Raw genomic sequence first — 19,225 nt, 5'->3', positions numbered from 1 at the left:
CATTATTGGAAGCCCTTCATTGATATTCATATTTCATATTACCCCAACAGATGCCAGACCATTGAGGGCGCCCGTGCCGAGGCGGAGCGCATCAGGAAGATCGGTGCGGCCGAGGCCCATGCCATCGAGCTGGTCGGCAAGGCCGAGGCGGAGCGGATGCGGATGAAGGCTCATGTCTACAAGCAGTACGGCGATGCTGCCATCATGAACATTGTCCTCGAATCGCTGCCGAAGGTCTGTCCACTATTTGTTGACTCTATTTTTGACACTAAAAGAGTATTAATCGTAAACTGTTCCGCAGATTGCTGCCGAGGTGGCTGCTCCCTTGGCCAAGACGGAGGAGATTGTCCTGATCGGAGGCAACGACAATGTGACCAACGATGTGACCCGCCTGGTGGCCCAGCTGCCCCCCTCGATCAATGCCCTCACCGGAGTGGATCTGTCCAAGGTGCTGGCCAAGATACCCGGGGCCAAGGCGTGAGACCTAATGGAATGGGACATCCAGCACATGGCAATGACAACGTAACGCACCGCAAAGGAATTGTAACTGACAAGGAACGGAGAAAGATAGAGAAAGATGGAGCTAAACAAAGAGAGAGAGAGAGAGGGATACGGAGGGGAGCTGGCATTTGTTAGAGCGAGACGCAGTGCGGAAGCAGCATCAGAAAAACGAGAGGCGATGCCGATCGCAGCAATCGATCGATAAACGCAATCGAACATAGCAAAATGTACTCCGATATTATATATATTTACAGATATGTGTTTGTCATATACTGTGTGCATGTGCGCGAGTCTGTGTATGTGCGTGTGTGTGTGTGTGTGTGTGTGTGTGTGCCTGTTCGATGTAGTAGTATATCCGTGTAACAATCAAAAAGGACGAACGTTAATCTCAGCTAAAGTTATGCATGTCGTACGCAGCATTTTGTGGCCTTTTCTCCAGATAACAGAATCAAATACAAATAAATAGAAGTATGAGATTTGTATAACTTTAACCAGCAACAAAACAACTAAAAAAAACATACATTAAGAGAATTGTGCAGAATCTTAGCTACTTTATATATACATATATATACACGCATCTACTATATATACTTATACATTATACTTATACTTAAACTATGAAATTGTGCTTCGAACCGAACCCACTGGGGTTCCCACTACAAACAGTGTTGTGTAGGGCCCTCCTTTCGATCCGCTTACTGGCTACACTGCTCAAAATAAGCAGAAACTCTTGCATTTCCAAACTGTTCAAGCTACTGAAACTGCCTTCGAACGTGACGGTGAGAATTTATCCAAAGGAGAGCCACAGACAAAGAGAGACTGGAAGAGATCTATACGTTTCTGATCCTTGTCGCTTCACAACACTGTTTATTCTTCGGGACCGCCATAGCTTGAGCTCTTCCAACACTCAGACACACACACACACACAAACACACTCACAAGCACACACCCATGCACACAGTGCAACCGATACGTATTTGTATTCAGTTTTTGTGCACAAAAAGAGAACCGATTGTACCATTTTATGTCTCATATGTATCGAATCTTTTTGTTATAACCCAGTGAGGTCCTATTCAAGATATTCGTCTCGATATACGTATTTTTTTGTGGTTTTTTTGTTCTATTTATATTATTATTAATATTATTATTATGTATTCTCTTGTACATGCACGAGTATGTATGTAAATGGATGCATTTAACAAATTTTGGACTTAATTTTTGCACTTTTTAGCAAAACTAACAAAATTATATACCAAAAAAAAGAGAGAGAGAAGGGGAATCAGTTTTGTTACACTTAACTGGAATTTAGTTAAAGCAATTTTTGTGAGTTTTTCGAGACCCGATCCGTTTTGTTTTTCTAGCGTAATTAACCTTAATTTGTTTAAGCAATATCCCGAACGATCAGCTATCAAAATCAGCTTACATTTGCAGACATATATGTATTTACTATGTATTCACACACACACACACACACACACACACACACATTGAACACACACACACCCACTAACACATATATATACATATATTTTTTTTTCTATTGTATATTAAGTGCAAGTAATTCACATAAATCGTAATGCAGCGTACAAGAACAGCTAAAGTGCAAGAAGACATCTAAACGAAAAGGAACTAAACTAAAAACTAAAACTAAATAAATCAAATCTTAAATTTTGTGTATTTTGTCGTAAATAAATAAATTGAAAAAGAAATTCGCCGAAAAATGCTTTGAATCACATAAAAGGACCGTCTTCGGACCGGATTGTAGGATTGTAGGCTGTGCCGTGAAAACTGAATCTTTTTTGAACTCTAAGCTTATTTTTGTAACATCTACATCATATACTATATTTATGAGCACTTAGGCAAGGTATTATGTATGTAGAATTTGCAGTGCCCTACGAATTACTCAGAAATGTTGAAATCTGTTACCGAAAAACATTGCTTCAAATCAGACATGGGAATATTGTAGTACTTATTCGGTTTTGCTTAAAGCAGTTTAACAAAAGATTAATGTAACTCTGCTCATTTGAAAAGAGACCACCCACCCGGCTCTATTAAGATACAGTAATGCTGATAGCTTTAGGCGCTAAGTAAACTAACGCCTATCCTGGCGATCCTCAATACCACACATATGTATGTCCATATATGTATGTAGAGTGGACTTGACTTTCAACCTATCCAGACGGAACTATTCATTTATTTTGTGGTTTTATTTCAATCATGTGGCACAATATTGTCTGGGTTTTTTGACAATTTGTAGGCCCATCAATCAAATGATACTTTTTGGAGTGACATCAAATTTGAATAGGTGCAAAATGTCTGCTGGTAATAATTGATAAAATACAAGTAATGTGATGACGGATGGGGGTAGGGTTTTCCAAACAAAGAAGAGATTCTTTTAAGGCTGGGCCATTGCACTTTCAGAGCCATATCCTAGGGATTCCCTTTCGAGTATGGCCTGACCCGACCAATACTCAAAACAATTTGTAACTTGTTCATTCCGTCTTTATTCTCAAATATTATAGCACACATATCATATACATTTATGGATGCATGCCATATGCCAGCATCTCTTTACCATACATTTAACAAACAAATATATTTTAGGACACTATACAAAAAAAAAAATTAGTTGTGAATATCATAATTTCGTCTATAAACTTTGAAATATCAACGCTCCAATACGATCTGGGTCCGTCATTAAGTATAATAAAACGATCTGATCTGATCTGATATATATATATATATGTATATAGTGTAATAGATTATAGTTTTAGAGCTGATGTATGGATGGTGGGTAGGGGGTAGGTAAGGGATAGGGGCTAGGAGGTAGGGGGAGTGGAAGAGGGTGCTTACACTACGAGTTCAGCCTATTCTACTCTTACAGACTATGGACCAATCGAATGACTAATCGAGACCTACTTCTAAGCCTAGGACTAAATGTTTTCGAAGGTCTAAATGCAATGCTCACACAAGCCCGCACGGGATCAACTCTTCGGACCAGGGCCAACATTGATGGATATCATACACACATTATAAAACAGACAAAAAAAAAACGATTGAAAAATATATATAGTACTCGTACTCGTAGATCCCGATCTAGGGAGAAGTGCTTAGGGCTCAGTCGGAATACTGAGCCTTGAGGTCCTTGCGCAGTATCTTGCCGGTGGGATTCTTGGGCACCTCGTCCACGAAGATCACGCCGCCTTCGAGCCTCTTGTAGTGGGCCACGCGCTCGGCCACATAGGCGGCGATGTCCTCGGCCGTGGCCTCCTGGCCCTGCCTGAGCACGACAATCGCTCGTGGCGCCTCTCCGTTCAGCTCGTGCGGGATCCCAAAGACAGCGGCCTCGAGGATCTTCGGGTGGTCGCGGAGCACCGCCTCCAGCTCCGCTGGGGGCACCTGGAAGCCCTTCACCTTGATCAGCTCCTTCATGCGGTCCGTGATGTAGAAGTAGCCGTCCTCGTCGTAGAAGGCCACGTCGCCAGTGCGCAGCCAGTTGCCCGGAAAGAAGGTGACCTGGTTGGCCTCCTCGTTGTTCAAATATCCGGACATCACCTGAGGTCCACGCACACACAGCTCGCCCGTGGTACGGGGTCCCACACCCTTCAAATCATCGCCATCCAGGGGCACAATCTTGGCCTCAGTAGAGCCTGAAAGGATGCCCGTGGAGGCGTAGCGTGTATTGCCTTCTGGTGTAAGAAGCACAACAGGCGAGGCCTCGGTCATGCCATAGCCCTGCTTGAAGGCGACCTTGGGGAATCTAAAAAGTGGAATCGAGAGTGTTATTTTAAGCATAAAGCATAAAGGTTAAGATGGGCATGGAACTCACTTCTGCAGAAAACGCTCTACATCGTGCTGGCCAATAGGTGCGGCTCCGCTCATCACAACTCTCAATGCGGGGGCCGTCGCCTCATTTATATTGGGATGATTGATCATAAAGAGCGCTGGAACAGACAGAGGATTCAATTATTATCATTCCGCCATCGTGCTCTAATCGTATTCATGGACTCACCGATGGGCGGTACAAGATTCAAGATGCTGCCCTTGTACTGGTCCAGGGCCTTCATGAAATCATCCGGCTTGAAGGCCGGCATTGTGGCCAGCCTGGAGCCCTGGCCGAGCTTGGACAGCATCACCACAGTGAGGCCGTAGATGTGGAAGAAGGGCAGCACTCCGGGCAACGTGTCCTGGACGCTCAGGTTTAGGGTTAGGGCGGCCTGGACCTGTTCGCAGTTGCTGGTGATGTTGTTGTGGGACAGCATCACGCCCTTGGGCAAGCCCGTGGTGCCCGAGGAGAAGGGCAGGAAGACCATGTCGTCCGCAGTCGCCTCCTTCGGCACCTGCAGGTCATCGTAGCGCACATTCTGGGTACTAATCAGCTCGAAGAAGTCGATGGCTCCCGCGGGCAGGGAATCATCCTGCCGGCTCCGGATCACGGCAATGGGCAGCCGTTTACCGGCCAGCTTGCAGGCCTCGTTCAGCGTTCCATAGTTCTGGACGGTGCCCACGATGAGATTCGCCGCGCTGAAGGTTAGCTGGCGGGCTATCTCCTCTGCAATTGATCAAATGGGAGTACATACAAATGTTAATGATGATCTTTCGACTTTAGCCCCGAAAAACAGAGAACAACAGATTTCTACAACATACCCATAAGGCTTAGTGGGTATTGTCGTGATAAGGAACCGTACCGGGCCGTGCCGCCTCTGACGCACTTGACAGTTCCCAACTAAACACTTTTCTCGAAATACATATATGTATACATACATATGGTATGTACACTTGATCTCATTGTACAGCTACACCGAAAGAAAAAAAAAAGTCCTAAAGTACCTTGGAAGATTAAATGAAATTGATTTGATTATCCATATAGAAAAAGGTTCCCTTCTGGATTATTGAAGTCATTTCTCGAACATTTCTCGAATGTTTCCCATAAGCGAACGGACACTTTGCACAATGGTGCGTACAAATTGCAAGTGCCATCCCTGATTAAATACGAATGGACATACGAATACGAGTTTAGGATCCGATTTGTACTGCTTGAATGGATAAAGCTGGAACCACCAGCATCAGCGAAGGTAAGTCTATCTACTATCTAATCAACAGATCTGTTGATGCTAATTGGCCGAATATACTTAGGTATGTACATGCCATATAGCTTATCTCTGAACACAACTGTACGAGGAAACAGCAAACCGAACCCACTTACCAGCGGTGTAGATGGGGTTGACGGTGGTAACCGTCAGGCCGGCCTCGATGGCGCCCAGCGTGGCGATGGGGTACTCCGGCAAATTGGGCAGACAGATGGCCACCACGTCGGGCTTGCGGAGCTTGAACTTTGTCTGGAGACGAACCGCAAAGGCGGCACTGGCATCCCGCATCTGGGCGAACGTATACTGGCGATCGGTGACGACGCATACCTGAAAGGACGAACGGGAGAAGGAACACAGATGAGTTGTGATTTCAGTTCAGAAACAAACACGTTTAGGTACTGTACACAGAAAAGTGCATTCGCTGGACATTCAGAAGCCTTTTTCGTGGCTAATCAGTTAACCACAGGCCCCAACCTGACCCTGGCTTCCCTTCCCTGCCCCTCCACAACCATACAACCGGTTCGGGGCTAAGGTGAAGGTCATCAGCATTTGCCAAATAACAGAGAGACAAAGGGACGGAGAGAGGTAGAAGGGTAGAGAGCGTTGATTGTGGGAGGGGGTCCGCCGGTTGGGTTATGCGGATTGCCGATTGTCCACATTAAATTTGCGCAGTCCGATATCGTATATGGTTAAAAATAGGCATTATAAATAGCGACAGTGCTCGCCCCAAACAAAACCAACAACAATGATCATATCAAAACATTTTTAAGTAAACTCAAACGAAAGAAAACAAGGCATACGAATACTCGCACTCAAGTGCCGAGGTTGTTGATACCCTTCCACATTGATTGTTCCGCGCAGCATATAGTCATCCGACTTGGATTCAATTTGGCTGAGCACGCGAGTTACATACATACATATGTGGGAATATTTTCGGAAACCACGATGTTTTTCTTAGGAATACCTATGTATGTATATTTTATTCGATACATGTTGGGGTTACATTGGGGTCTTTGGTATCTGAAATGGCCAGATTATTCTTCGACACAGCAGTGTTTTCTTTGTGTGCTCGACAGTGTTTCGCGATAGATTTACATAAATATATACATACTCATTCATATGGGTGGACTATCTTCAGGAACTGGACTGGCTCGCCGCCCGATCCTTGCTGTAACAGCCTGCTCTGTCTGGTCGAACGTCATACCCTTTGTTAGGGTATCGCAGTGCAAACACACACCGACACACACACACACCCAGGCACGTCGTAATAAACACAATAATAAGAGAATCATTTCGTGCATTTGTCGATCACCGCTCTGCACCCCCACCCGCTGCGAGCATCAAGCAACGCTTCGCTTCGCCTCGCATCGTTCGGCTGCTTGTGGGGGCACTGCGACGGTCCAAAGTTCAGTGGGGCAAAGTACAAAGTCTGCAAAGTCTAAACGAGTCGTGGCGCGCCTCTCTCTTCCTCTCTTTACATACACACCTCTACCCAGCACGCTCTCTCTCTCTCTCTCCCGTAGAGCGGGAGAGCGGGTTTGTCTATTGGTATCTCTTTTGCTCTGATTTCGTGCTCGTCAGCGACGGACGCCGCTGCGTTTTTTGACTTCTCGTGCCGGCAGAGCAGCAGCAGCGGCGTACAGAGGCTGGACCCCATTGACTGCCGGCCACCGCCGCTGACGTCACAGCGCAAACAAAATCATCAAAATTTGGTCAGAAAAAGAACGGAAAAAGAGATAACAGCGTAAATAATTATACAAAGAAAAACATTTTATGACCGCGACCAGTCGTGAATTTCGACAGGGATCAAAACGGGTGATCCGTACTCGTGAATTAGCACACAAATCGATCGATCGGAGGGCTACAGTGGAACTGCATTCAATAACGAGGGTCACCCAAATGCAGTGCTTCGATCATCGATCTTAGCCGTCTCTATTTCAAAACAGATATAACCGAAGACCGACAAGATCGTATAAAATGGGTCGAATATTTGATAAAAACAGGCCTACGTTGTATCGTATAGTAGGTCTCATATGTACATAGTGGGATCGATCGATCTGTTAGTTAAGCCCCCTGGCTGGGCTTTTTATCTTGTGTCAACTGTATCGCCTTGGTGCTGGGGGTGGGGGGGGTAGCTAGGGCATAACTAAAGAACCTTTGGACCGGACTCTCGGGGCCTGACGCTTTTAATTGCATTTAATTCAACAATTGGCCCCCAGCTCACACATGTGGCTCTCTGCGTGTGTGTGTACGTGTGAGTACAGGGTGATTACTGGGTTATATCAGTCCCCCCCTGGCACATCACCTCACCCACACACTGCACACACTGCAATGATGGCAATAAATTTCAATGAAAATTATTTGCACTTTGATTTGCACAAGCCCAGTGGGAGCGAGAGAGAGGGAGAGATCGTGCACAGAGTGAGAGCGTAAGGGATAGAAATCTCAAAAGTGAAAATTGTAAACATTTGGCGAAGGTCATCGCCGCCTCCCATGTAAGTGGAGAGGGAGGGTGGCGGGGCCCTGGCTATAGGAAAGTTATGCAATTGCCTCCCGAATCCGAGTGCTAACCGGGGGGCACGGGGATGGGCATGTGGATGATCTGTCATACGAGACTCGCTTTCCATTGTGTCAGCTGGGCTTTACTCGAACGACAGCCACTCGACGCGATTCGTTTAATCGTGCCCCTCCGTAGACAGTATTTCTTATCTGCAAGCATTTTGCCACCGGGCACTACTCGACTGGCATTCAATGAGCCGTAAACGTACGGGTGGACAAAAACAGAACAGGGGCCCAGATGAGAACCGGAACAGTAGTCTGGCGAAAATAGCACGCTCTTTGCCGATCTTTGAGTTGTGAGTAAGAGTAGTACATTTCACTTTCGCCGCTATCATCTGCTCGCACTTGTACTCGTACTGGCTTATCAGCTGCGTCCGAACATTACGCTTGTCGTCCGATAAGCAGGGGGGGCATTAATGACCCAAATAATCGTCCAATGCTATCTGACTGATAGCGAATAATCAGACTGATTACAAATGCGTATTGTATTCCGAATGGGCTGGGGCACAGATGGGCGGCGGCGGGAAAGCAGCGATTCCGATATTGGACGGTCATAAAAACATCAATTTTTGCCTGCACACTCGGATATGTATAGACTGGCGCGCCGGTTCAATAGCCCTGGGTCATAAACAAACAAAGGGGGGTCTGGTCGCGAATTGCGATTCATTCAAATCGGAATTCTCTAAAGTGATTTGTGGGCCAAATATTTTGGGGCAGGTTAGCCTTTAGTCGGATAGTGGGGAAGAGAGAAAATCTTTTCTCTCAGGATTTCCCAGAGAACACCCTTCGGAATCTCATGGAGAAATTCCAAGAAAAGATAACTGTGACTTGAGGATGGACCTCCAAGGAGAAAGCTTAACAAGGAGCGGATCCACTCCACTCCACTGCACTTCACTCATTGAAAACCTTCGAGGTTCTAAGTGGAAGTATTTCCATGAAGTACCCGTGTTCAAGGAGGTATCCGAGTGATTGCCGAGAAAACATAGTACTTCAATTAGAGTTCTGGGTAGAACTCCATACCAAAAGATTAATTTATAGATGAAAGAGAACCCCACGGACGGATATTTGCCACCAGAGATTATAGGAACGAAATACATTATATCTGGGAAGATTCCAGAGGGGTAAAGTAAACCGCACTTGACTTTCGATTGCCTCGCACTTGATATAAAACTTTGCACTGGGATTATTATTATTGTCAAGCACTTACCGCTGCCGTGCGGCTCTCCCACTTCTTAAAGTCCCGCCAGACGTACTCGTGGAGCGGCACATTGGGCACTACGATGGGGTCGTAGGGGGAGGTCTTGTAGTAGCCATCCTCGGGGCTGTAGTGCAGGAACTTGTCCGTCTCGCTGTCGCCCTGAGCTCGCGCCCTCTCGGCGCTCACCGTGCTGGTGTTCCTCTGCCGGCGTTTGGTCGTTATCGAGCGTGTAGCAGCGCTGCTCAAGGCGGAGGCGCTGCGCAGACGCAGCAACTGAGTGGCTGGATACATGGTCTCTCTGTGTGTGTGTGTGTTTGTGTATTTGGAACTGGAGTCGAGTTTGGAATTTGGTTGGGGCTGCTGCTGCTGCTGCTGCTGCTACTTCTGCTTCTGCTTCTGAGTGGTGCCTAACGTCTGCTGCTGTCGAGTGTTGAGACACGACTGTCGGCTGGCGTCGCAGTGCGGCGCACAGTAAATGCCTGTTGCTGGCACACAGACGCACCCACACTTGCACGCTCACAGACGATCGCGTTGGCGTTGCCGCTGGTCCTCTGCCCCTCTGCTCTGCTCTGCCCGTGCCCGGCTGTACTCTGCTGCGTCTTTATCCTCCTTTGCAATGTTGCACTGCACTCGCTCTCACTCTCTGTCTCTCTCTGGCACTCTCCCGCTCACCGGCCGGCTGGGCTGCTCTCCTCTAGGCGGCGACAGACTATTTAGACTGCAATTTCTGCATCTCCCTCTCTCTGGCAGTCTAGCACTCTAGCACCTCCAACCTGTAACTGTAAGTTGAAAGAATTTATACATGTGGTAATAAAACGAGAGAGTGGCAATACAGAGAGAGTGGGGCACACTACACAGGGCACTCGATGAGCGGGAGGGAATGCCTCACCGTATTCTGTCCACGATGCTATTCTCATTCCTTACTATTTTTCCTATTTCGATGCCGGCAAATCGGCACTCACATGATAAGGAATCGAATCCGCGAGCGGACAGGTGTGGGTGGTGAGTGGGTGTATTAGTAATACTCCTGAAATCTGAAATCTGGTGTTGCGGCTGTGTTGGGCCTGACGGCTGTGCATTTACGTCCAGCTTTCTTGTTGTCTGCGCATGACGGGGCAGTCTTCCCCGTTATCGCTGCCTCGGGTAATATATCCCACAAATGTTGAACCTTGATCGCGGCGTGGCGGTGACTCGAAGCTGATATTCGTAATCCCAAACACCTCTACCGCCTTGTAAATTCACAGATTATCTCAATCTCCCGCAGCCCCCCACCCCCACGCTGTCTCTGGGGAGTGCATTAACCTCCGTATGGGGAATTTCTATGTGTGAAATGGAAATTTTGTCAAAGAAATGAATTCATTTCATAAGCAGGAGACCAACCCCACTAGAGCTCGCAAGTAGAAAGCAATGCGAGAGCATTGATACCCTCACAGGTAGAACATTCTTTTATGATATGCGAGTACCACTCACAAGATTTTCCCACCAGACCATGTAACGAAGGCATTTTGTTATTGTGCAGCAGAGCTGTTTACTTCTCTACGTGACAAACATCTGTTCAAAGTTACGATGCTCTCTGCCATTGTATAAGAGAAGAAAGCAGAGGACAGTAGATGAGAGTAGAGGAGAAGAGAAGCAACAGCGACAGCAACAGCTACAACGTGAGCATAGCTCAAGGCCAGAATGCATTCCCTCTCGCTCACACTAATCTGGCATGCACATTGCATTGCCTCTCCCCATTCCATTCCATTCGCACCACGATTTGCATGGCTTTCTCTGCTCTCTCGCTCTCCGACCATCGTACTGTCTCTCTGCTGCAGCGATCCGCTCTCTCTCTCTATCTCTCTCTCTGCGTCTCTCGCATGCATTCTGTGCGAGAGAATGCACTGACTTTTACAGTGGGCGCTCAAAAATTCTAAAAAAAACATTATTCAACAGTTGAATGCAATCACTTGCACTGTGGGCCAGCTGCCTTATCAGCGACTTTTAGGGGTCGGTCTGTTTGGTTCGCCCTGATATAGTGCTTGTTTACCCAGATGCAGAGTCGTCAGTGCGCCGCCCACGCTTTGCACTCTCTTGGAGAGAGTGAGCATGCTGAATTCGAGCGCCTCGCGTTTCGCTCTCGACCTGTTTATTCAGACTGCAAACGGTCGTGTGAACTTTGTACCCAAGCTCAAAGTCGTCGTCTAAATTGATGGTCCGTCCCACAGTCTATGCCGCCGCCGGAGCAGCAACAATACCAAAACCAAAACATGAACGAAAGACTGACTTCGGATGCCGAAGCCTTAGATACCCTTGCAGGTCCATCGTTCCAACGGCCGCTCGTTCGATCAAGCCCGTGAAACTGCTTTGGAACATAATATAACAGAACATTTCCATCCGCATAGGATCTAGTATACCTTAAACTTTGTTTAATTGATCGATTTCAAATAAATGTGAAACAAATGTTCCTTTATACTGCTGGCTGATGCTTTTTTCTGCGTTGCACACATGTGGGTAAAATGATAATACCCGCTTTTCGAGCACATATAACAAAATCCGAAATGTTTATCCAGGCAAACCAGTTTTTCTTGATTTCATTGATGTTTTGTTGTTGTTGCTTTCGCTGTGGGTTTCGGGTGCTGCATTTGTTATGGGGCCTGCAATACGACTGCAGCTCCAACTTGTTTACTGTTTTGCTTTCAGCTCCACTCAGCTAGCACTCCCCCTCTGCCATCTTGCCAGGCCTAAGCTTTGTTTTCGAAGGGATTTAGATTTCACGGAGCGCAATGTCCAAGTTTTAGAGTGGCTTTATCAGTTATGGTTCGTCGTCTTATTATTGTTACTATATGAGTATATTCCTATTTTTTTATTCTTACGAATGTATATATGTACATATGTACATGGTATATACAAAGTTTTGCCACAGGTTTGCCTCGCACACACATACAGAAACGAATGTCTTATGAGTTAAATTTATAATCTCCCTTTTTGGGGTTGTGTCGCGCTCAATGCGTGTTTTGGAACTGTGCCAGTCCACGACCAGGTCCACGTCCCCCAACTTGATGCTTCGAATGAGGGTGGGGCAGCATTGGGGGTTGGTTATACCCGCTACGCACTCAGGACGGGGGTGTGCTACTTTCTCGCACCTGTTGGTAACAGCCAGAAGAAACTACAAGTGTTTAAGATCTAACCAGAAGCGAATGGCAATCTTTTCGTGTAAATGTGTGGGTCCTGAATCGTGGATATATATATTCAAATGAAGTCAGAATGCATATAGAAACCTATATTTGTAGGTAGATAAGCGGTATTCCAGATAAGAATTTGCTTCGAGATTTAAAGTTTCGCATATGATGGAGACCTGCACAATCAGAATCTTTTAATCTTTTTTAACAACCGGATTTGTTCTTGTTGGATCATCATGCATGCCCAAAAGCATCCCAAACCAAGAGGGACCCTCCATAGTGGGTGTCCTTTGTGCCTGGCAGTGCCAGATCTATCCATCTCATCCCTACAAAAAAGTAAATAATAAATACAATTTTACTATATTTTTCAGCGAATGCAAATCGGCCGCCTCTGAATGTATGATTTTTATGGTTATGGAAAAAACTTGGGAATAATTCTTGACCCTTTTCTGTTTTCAGATTTCCAACTTTACCAGATTGAATGACCCAAGAAGAAGAAGAAATGATTTTATTTTCTAAAAATACAATCTTTTTGGCTCCGAGAAGCAGTTGGAAATTAATGCTGTGGCGTATAGGCCAGGGGTCGGCACGTACAATATACATATGTACATATGCATATCCACATGCAATGACAACCAGTGCTAACACGTGTACGTGAGCGGCAACGCACTTTCCTATGCACATTAGACAGGGCCTTGCCGACCGCTGGCATAGACTTTGGAATCCGGTACCAAATGATACGAAATACATGACAATTAAAGCTTAATAATAGCAAAAAAATAACAAGAGGAAGAGATATTTAACAATAAATCAATTCCAATGTGTGGTATCAACAATTAATGTCAGATTAAATAACACTGTAGGATAAATATTGTAAACAAATAAGATATCAATCCGACTCTTGTGCTGGATCCGACCACGTTGCGCTTGAATATATTGTTTATAAATAGAGCAAACGGCACGTAATATTCCGCTGCCTCTTATTGCACACATTTCATTTCCTTGAGCAATGGCTGGCATTGCTTTCCCGATTCTTTCACTGTGCGACAATCCTCAAACTTCGAATTTGTAGAGAATTTTTCGCCCACAATATCCAAGTAATAAGCATGTGGGTACCCTTTTCATGTAGCGGGTATCTCATAGTCGTAATATTGGTTCCTCCTTGGCTCATGGTAGGATGAGGGAGTGTCTTAGCTGCTCCCACTCCCTCCACAGTGCGTTGACGCCGACGCATAACGGGGCATTGGTCAGTGGCAGACGACCAGATGGCGCTACACAGGAAAGGAAGCTCGCCAGACCGCGGGCGGGCGCCACCGCCGAAGCTCGGCTCAGCGCTGCAAAAGTTGCATTTCGAAATTAAGCTTGTTGGCGAGGCGAGCTTTTGCGGTAAAAGCCCCGCTTCAAGGGGGGGGGGGGGGTGGGGGTTCTGGTGGGACGAAAAGTGTGCTGTGCTTCTGAGAATATGGCCCGTTCCGTTCGATGCCGCCGGAGCACGCGACGAGTTCGTAGTCTACTTTTAGGTGCGTAGTCGCGCGCAACTCGCGTCGGAGTCTCGGGGAGTCTCATACAGCGGGCGACATAAGAAAATAAATCAAATAAAAGAGCAAATTAGGCAAACATTTTTGTGTGCTGTTGTCATACGCTGTGTTGTTCCCGTTCTTTGATGTTGTTGTTGTAGATTTTTTTTTTTGTATTTTTTTGGCTATTTTTTTTTTTGTATTTTTTTCGCGAAGAAAGTGCATTGCAACGGAATGAAATGAAATTGAAATCATAACGAAACGAAACGAAATGAAAGTGCAGCACAGAGCGGGGCGCGCACGTGCCAGTGGGATGAACGGATGGGCACCTGGGTCGGTGGCGGAGGTGTGGAAGGGGGTGTTCGTTCAATAGATCCGGATCCGGAGTTGGGTGGGGAGTGGAGTGGAGAGGAGAGGAGAGTCCGGCAATTGTTGCACACACGCTTTACCCAATCATCATGTTGTTTCTTGTTTGTTGTGTGCTTCTTTCTGTTCCCTCCGTTAATGCGCCCCCTTTCTCACTCTATCTCCCTATCTTTTGTCTTTCCGCCTCACCTCCTCTCCTGCAGTGCAAACAGTGAAATGCGGCAAGCGCGTTAAAAGTAATCAAAAATTAACGAAAATAAAATACAAGAAATTGCAAAAGGAAAAGGAAACCCAAAAACAAAGTGCAGAAAGAGCCACAGAGGGAGAAGAAAGCTGAACGGTGAAGGAGCAGAAGAAAGCTGAAAAGCAGCAGCATCAGTAGTGTAGTGGAGCATCGGCAGCCACAAGGAATATTACGGTATATCCACCCACAAAAAAAAAAAGGCAATCAAAGAGCTGAACACCAAAAAACAAAAAAAAAAAGGTAAATCCACAAAAGAAAGCGAATATTGTGTAATGAAGTTGAATTTCTTTTGGGTGGAAAAAAGAACACACACACACACGCACACACCACGAACAATCAGGACGGTTGGGGGGGGGAGGGGGGGGGGCCGGTTGGGGTGTTGGGGTGTTGGGGTGTTGGGGGGTTGGGGGTTAGAGGCCAATGCGAAAGTGATACGCATCATGAGGATAGATGGGAGGGGAGGAGGGGGCGGCAAACGCAAAGAAAGCTTACCCAGCGCGGTGCAAAGACAGAGAGAGAGAGAGAGAGAGAGCGAGCGAGCGAGCGACCAAGAGAGCGGCGGCATAAACACACTTATAATTGTAATTGTTGTTGCTGTCTGCTGGCATTGTCTGCTGGCGCTGCTGTCGCCTGGCGCTGGCGCTGGCGCTGTCTTGGCTGTCTCTGCCTGCTGGCCCTGCTTCTTGTGGCGCTATTTTGACTGCTGTCTTCGTTGGAGCCGCATAAACGCTGAACGTTGAGCCTTGAAGCAACCCAGAGAGGGAGCGAGAGAGAGAGGAGAGCGTGAAAGAAATCGAATCGAAGTTGGTTCAGGCAGAGGCAGCGGCAGCGACAAAGGAGCAAGCCAGTAGGCAGGCAAAAACAAGGTATATTTTTGTGCGGTAAGGCCAGTGCCAGCCTGTGTACGGCCGTAACGTACACGGAGTGCAAACGATAGAAGAAAGGGCATTCAAAACCAACGTCTGCTGAGGAGGATGGTCTCTCTGTGTAGCGCTCACCTTTTGTGAATACCCCTTGGGCGAAACGAAGTTAAATTTGCGTGCTGCCTGCCATTGTTGCCGTTGCCGTTGCCGCTGCTGCGAGGCTTGTTCAAAATGTGTGTCAGCCGAAAAGAATGAACAACATTCCCTCGCTCCCCACTTCTTGCTTGCCCCCACTCTCCACTCCCCAATCGCCACTACACCCTCCACCACCTTGGAGCGCTCCTTTTGAATGCGCAATTATGTCAGCGTTAGAGGGAGATGATGGGGGAAGAGGCACGGAGAGGAGAATAGAAGAAAACTACAACAATTGGTTGCTTTTTCAAGTGCAGCACACACACAGAGGCACAGGCACAGGCACAGGCACACACATTCACAAGCACACATGAGCGAGCGCAGGCTTTGCTTTGCGGTTGCATAAGTGTCAACCGCAAAACACGCGTACAGTTTGACAGCCACTGGCACACACACACACACACACAAGCAAAGAGTGTCGCGTAGGAGCGAAAGGGGTGAACGAGATGGCGATGGCGATGGCGATGGCACCTACCACCTGCCCTGACAGTTGACATCGACACAAGATTGATATTGATGCTTTTTACACCCACAATAACACAAACACACACACACACACACATAAGCGCAGAGAGAGACAGAGAGTGGTAGCAACAGGAACAAGGGGTGGAGGTAGCTACTTAAATATTTAAAGAAATTGCTAAAAGGTAAACGAAGTTCTCGGCATAAAGGGACCGGGAAAGGGAGAACGGACAGGGAAAGGTAGTGTGGGGGGGGGGGAGTGGGGACTGAGGAAAGGCAACGTGAAATTGAATGGTTCCGTTCTCACGAAATCCAGCCCACAACCCCCCGCCCGATAACCGTTAGACATTCGGCAGCGTCGCAAATATGCAAACAATGCCGAATGCCGAATGCCACCAACACAAATGTCGCGCAAATCTTAAGCAAGTTTTTCCACCTCCCCCCCCCCCCCCATACCCATTCCCCAACCAAAAAGAACAACACAAAGAAGGAAAACGAAAGCCCAATGACACGATATGGTCGCATACCCTTTACTCTCGGTACTCGAGACTCGACACAGGAAGAAAAGAGGAAGCATTGCTCTTCAGGATTATCCAAAAAATACTTGGGCATCTCCATGGATATTTTACATATAATTTGTATATAATTCTGTTTCGAAACTGAACTATTTTAAGCAATTATAATTTTAAGAAAGATGATTCCTGATAAACAAGAAAAATTCCAGAAAAATAGTCCAATAAATAAGCTAATATCGGATATATTTTTATTTATTTATTTATTTAATTAACAATTATCTGCTAATAATGGAACTTAGTTACAAAAGGAGGAAAGATGAGAACTTAAAAGTTTTTTAGGGATAGTTTAGGGGATAAGGTATGACAGAGGGAGTTATAGTTGTGGCATATAACCTTAAAAGGTTCATATTGTTAGCTGTTTTGAATCCAAGAACCATTTTCCCCATGCGAATATACTTGAAAGAAAAGTATACCATTTTGGATTAATTCAAAACCAAAATTTCGCGGCATTCCATTTAGGTAAGCCACTTCAGTTTTTGGCCCGTGCGGAATGCCATTAAGAGTGTCCCTGAACCTGGACACCAATTACTGGGCTAATTAAGAGTTAAAAGATAACTTTTGTACCACTTTAAAGGGGCACAGTGGGTAACAGTTGCATATACGAAAAATGCATCGGTAAATAATAAGTAGACAATTGTGATATGCATAAATGACAAGCCGCAGTCCAAATATCCACCACATAGCCACAAAAGCGCTACTGAAACTTCGACACTTTCGGAAATTGGAATGTGAAAAACCGCAAAAATAGTGCTAGCCACAGGAGTGCCAGTAAAACTAGCACTGCCACGAAATATATAAATAATATAAACCAGTGCCCGTACCTCGTGGGTGTACGTATATTCTACGATATACGATATATGTATGGACTCTAAGGACTGGGGAGCATACCTTAAAATCTGCTTGGCACTTTCACTCACATATGTATATGTGGGTACATAAGAGTACATACCCGTATAGTAGTTGCCTAGGCTGTTGGCTGTTGTCTGTTGGCTGTTGACCCTGACATGGAGTTCATATAGTGTCAAACACACTTCCCCCCAGGCGTCTTGGCTGTTACATACACCTAAGCGAATCGGATACACCCTCGTACACGGTTTCGTATCGGGTATAAAAATAACCACCAGAAGAGCACAACAATTTTGTCACGCATGTGTCGCTCTGCATGTATGTGTGTGTGTGTGTGTGTTTGTGTGTGTTTTGGCCAAATGAAAAGAGCCAAAACATTAAAAATGTACCAGCAGCAACAACAGCAACAACAGCAACGAGGTCCAAGCTGACGGGCGCCGCAATTTGCTGTTAACATAAAATAAATAAAAATAAAAATAAAAAATAAAAAGCACACACACACACACATAAAATATATATATGTATATGTGCACATGTATGGGCATGTACAATGTACAATTCCGTACGAGTATAGAATGCCGCTGGCAGTTGACTTTTGGCGTTGACTGTGCCGCCCATTCCCAGCCCCATTCCCAGCCCCTGTTTGACTGCTTTCGGGCGAAAATTTTCAATTTTCACTTTTTGCATATTTAATGTGACAAATCGTAAATAAGATTTGCTGGCAGGGTAACTGCCAAAAGTCCTGACCAGGACATGTCCCAGAATCTGCCCGGAGTCCGTGAATGGGCGTCTAAGTGCTCTACTTTTGTGGCTCAACGTTAATAAACCGTAAGGCCCCCCCAGATCCTTTGGGGGGAGTCCTCAAGCCGAATCAAATCAATCAATCAGCTAGATTGATTCTGGAGAGTACGTGCTTCCTCCTCCGATCGGTGGTATATGGCTTTATAATAGTTTGATGTGCAATTTGAGGGCCACTTAAGTATATTTTTGAATCTGCGAGTGCTACTGGAGAGGGAAAACGATTTAAAGCTATTCCGAGTAGCCTTTGGTCTTTGGTGCAGTCGTTGTTTAATTCAATTTACTGTGGCAATTTATTGGCAGAATATATGGGAATATACATATATATATTCCAGCACGGCAATCGGAGCTTTGTTTTATGCCTGTTATCCGCTGGCCATGCGGCTTCCGTTTCCGCTTTGCAGATGGTTTGGATGCAAAACAGTATTTATCGATAGCCAATAACCGCCGGAGCTGGACCACCTGCTGACTTCCTGTCCTACGTTCTCGTTCTCGTTCTCGTCCTTGTCCTCGTTGACCTTGTCCTCTGGTCGGTGGCTGGGTGGCTGTTGGGCTGCTTGACTGCTTGGCTGCCACTGGCCAAGATATGGGTTGTCGTATCAAAACAAGTTTATTAACATTCCACTGACTATCAAATCTACTCTGAGCAGGGGGCAGGGAGCAGGGACTAGGGCTGGTGCCACTGCCCCGTGACCCTCTGGGCAGGCATCTGCCAAGTTGCCTGGAGGGAGGACAATTACATGTGTAGATACATATGTAAAATGTTGGCAAGGAGCCCGCAGTCCGGGCGGGCGCACAGTTCGGCAGCCACTGGGCGCAGGGTTTCGGGTTCGGGTTCGCCGCATTGTCGCCT

At 46.2% G+C, this 19,225-nt stretch overlaps 3 protein-coding genes and 1 long non-coding RNA gene across 24 annotated transcripts in view; 3 read left to right on the top strand and 1 right to left on the bottom strand.

The window, feature by feature from the left end:
- LOC108155864 (flotillin-2) overlaps positions 1-2,162 on the top strand; it is a 107,091-nt gene extending 104,929 nt beyond the window's left edge. For 5 of the 7 annotated variants that reach the window (XM_017287012.2, XM_017286986.2, XM_017287022.2 and 2 more), the window contains 2 exons: positions 51-234; positions 302-481. In XM_017287012.2, the coding sequence (XP_017142501.1) occupies positions 51-234; positions 302-481 (364 nt within the window). Of the gene's footprint in view, positions 1-50; positions 235-301 lie in introns of all 7 variants that reach the window. The other 2 variants (XM_017287003.2, XM_033392968.1) reach the window with 1 other exon arrangement.
- An 823-nt stretch (positions 2,163-2,985) lies between these two features.
- On the bottom strand, positions 2,986-9,793 carry LOC108163267 (probable 4-coumarate--CoA ligase 1). Its single transcript, XM_017298463.2, has 5 exons — positions 9,358-9,793; positions 5,708-5,918; positions 4,514-5,053; positions 4,331-4,445; positions 2,986-4,261 (listed from the first exon to the last, which is right to left on the bottom strand). The coding sequence occupies exons 1-5, from the start codon at positions 9,637-9,639 to the stop codon at positions 3,619-3,621; spliced, it is 1,791 nt and encodes a 596-aa protein (XP_017153952.1). The 5' UTR covers positions 9,640-9,793; the 3' UTR covers positions 2,986-3,618.
- A 116-nt stretch (positions 9,794-9,909) lies between these two features.
- LOC108163272 lies at positions 9,910-13,447 on the top strand. The gene is made up of 3 exons (XR_001775658.2): positions 9,910-10,129; positions 12,881-12,906; positions 12,969-13,447. It is a non-coding gene; the product is annotated as an uncharacterized LOC108163272 (long non-coding RNA).
- A 634-nt stretch (positions 13,448-14,081) lies between these two features.
- LOC108164890 (potassium voltage-gated channel protein eag) overlaps positions 14,082-19,225 on the top strand; it is a 66,145-nt gene continuing 61,001 nt past the window's right edge. For 5 of the 15 annotated variants that reach the window (XM_017300857.2, XM_033391967.1, XM_033391956.1 and 2 more), the window contains exon 1: positions 14,083-14,876. The gene's annotated coding sequence lies outside the window, so the exon portion shown is untranslated. Of the gene's footprint in view, positions 14,877-19,225 lie in introns of all 15 variants that reach the window. The other 10 variants (XM_017300855.2, XM_033391971.1, XM_033391958.1 and 7 more) reach the window with 4 other exon arrangements.

Source organism: Drosophila miranda, chromosome XL (genome assembly GCF_003369915.1).
Source record: "Drosophila miranda strain MSH22 chromosome XL, D.miranda_PacBio2.1, whole genome shotgun sequence".
NCBI classification, from domain to species: domain Eukaryota; kingdom Metazoa; phylum Arthropoda; class Insecta; order Diptera; family Drosophilidae; genus Drosophila; species Drosophila miranda.
Note: the sequence above shows the minus strand (reverse complement) of the source record. Positions and strands in the feature narration are given on the sequence as shown.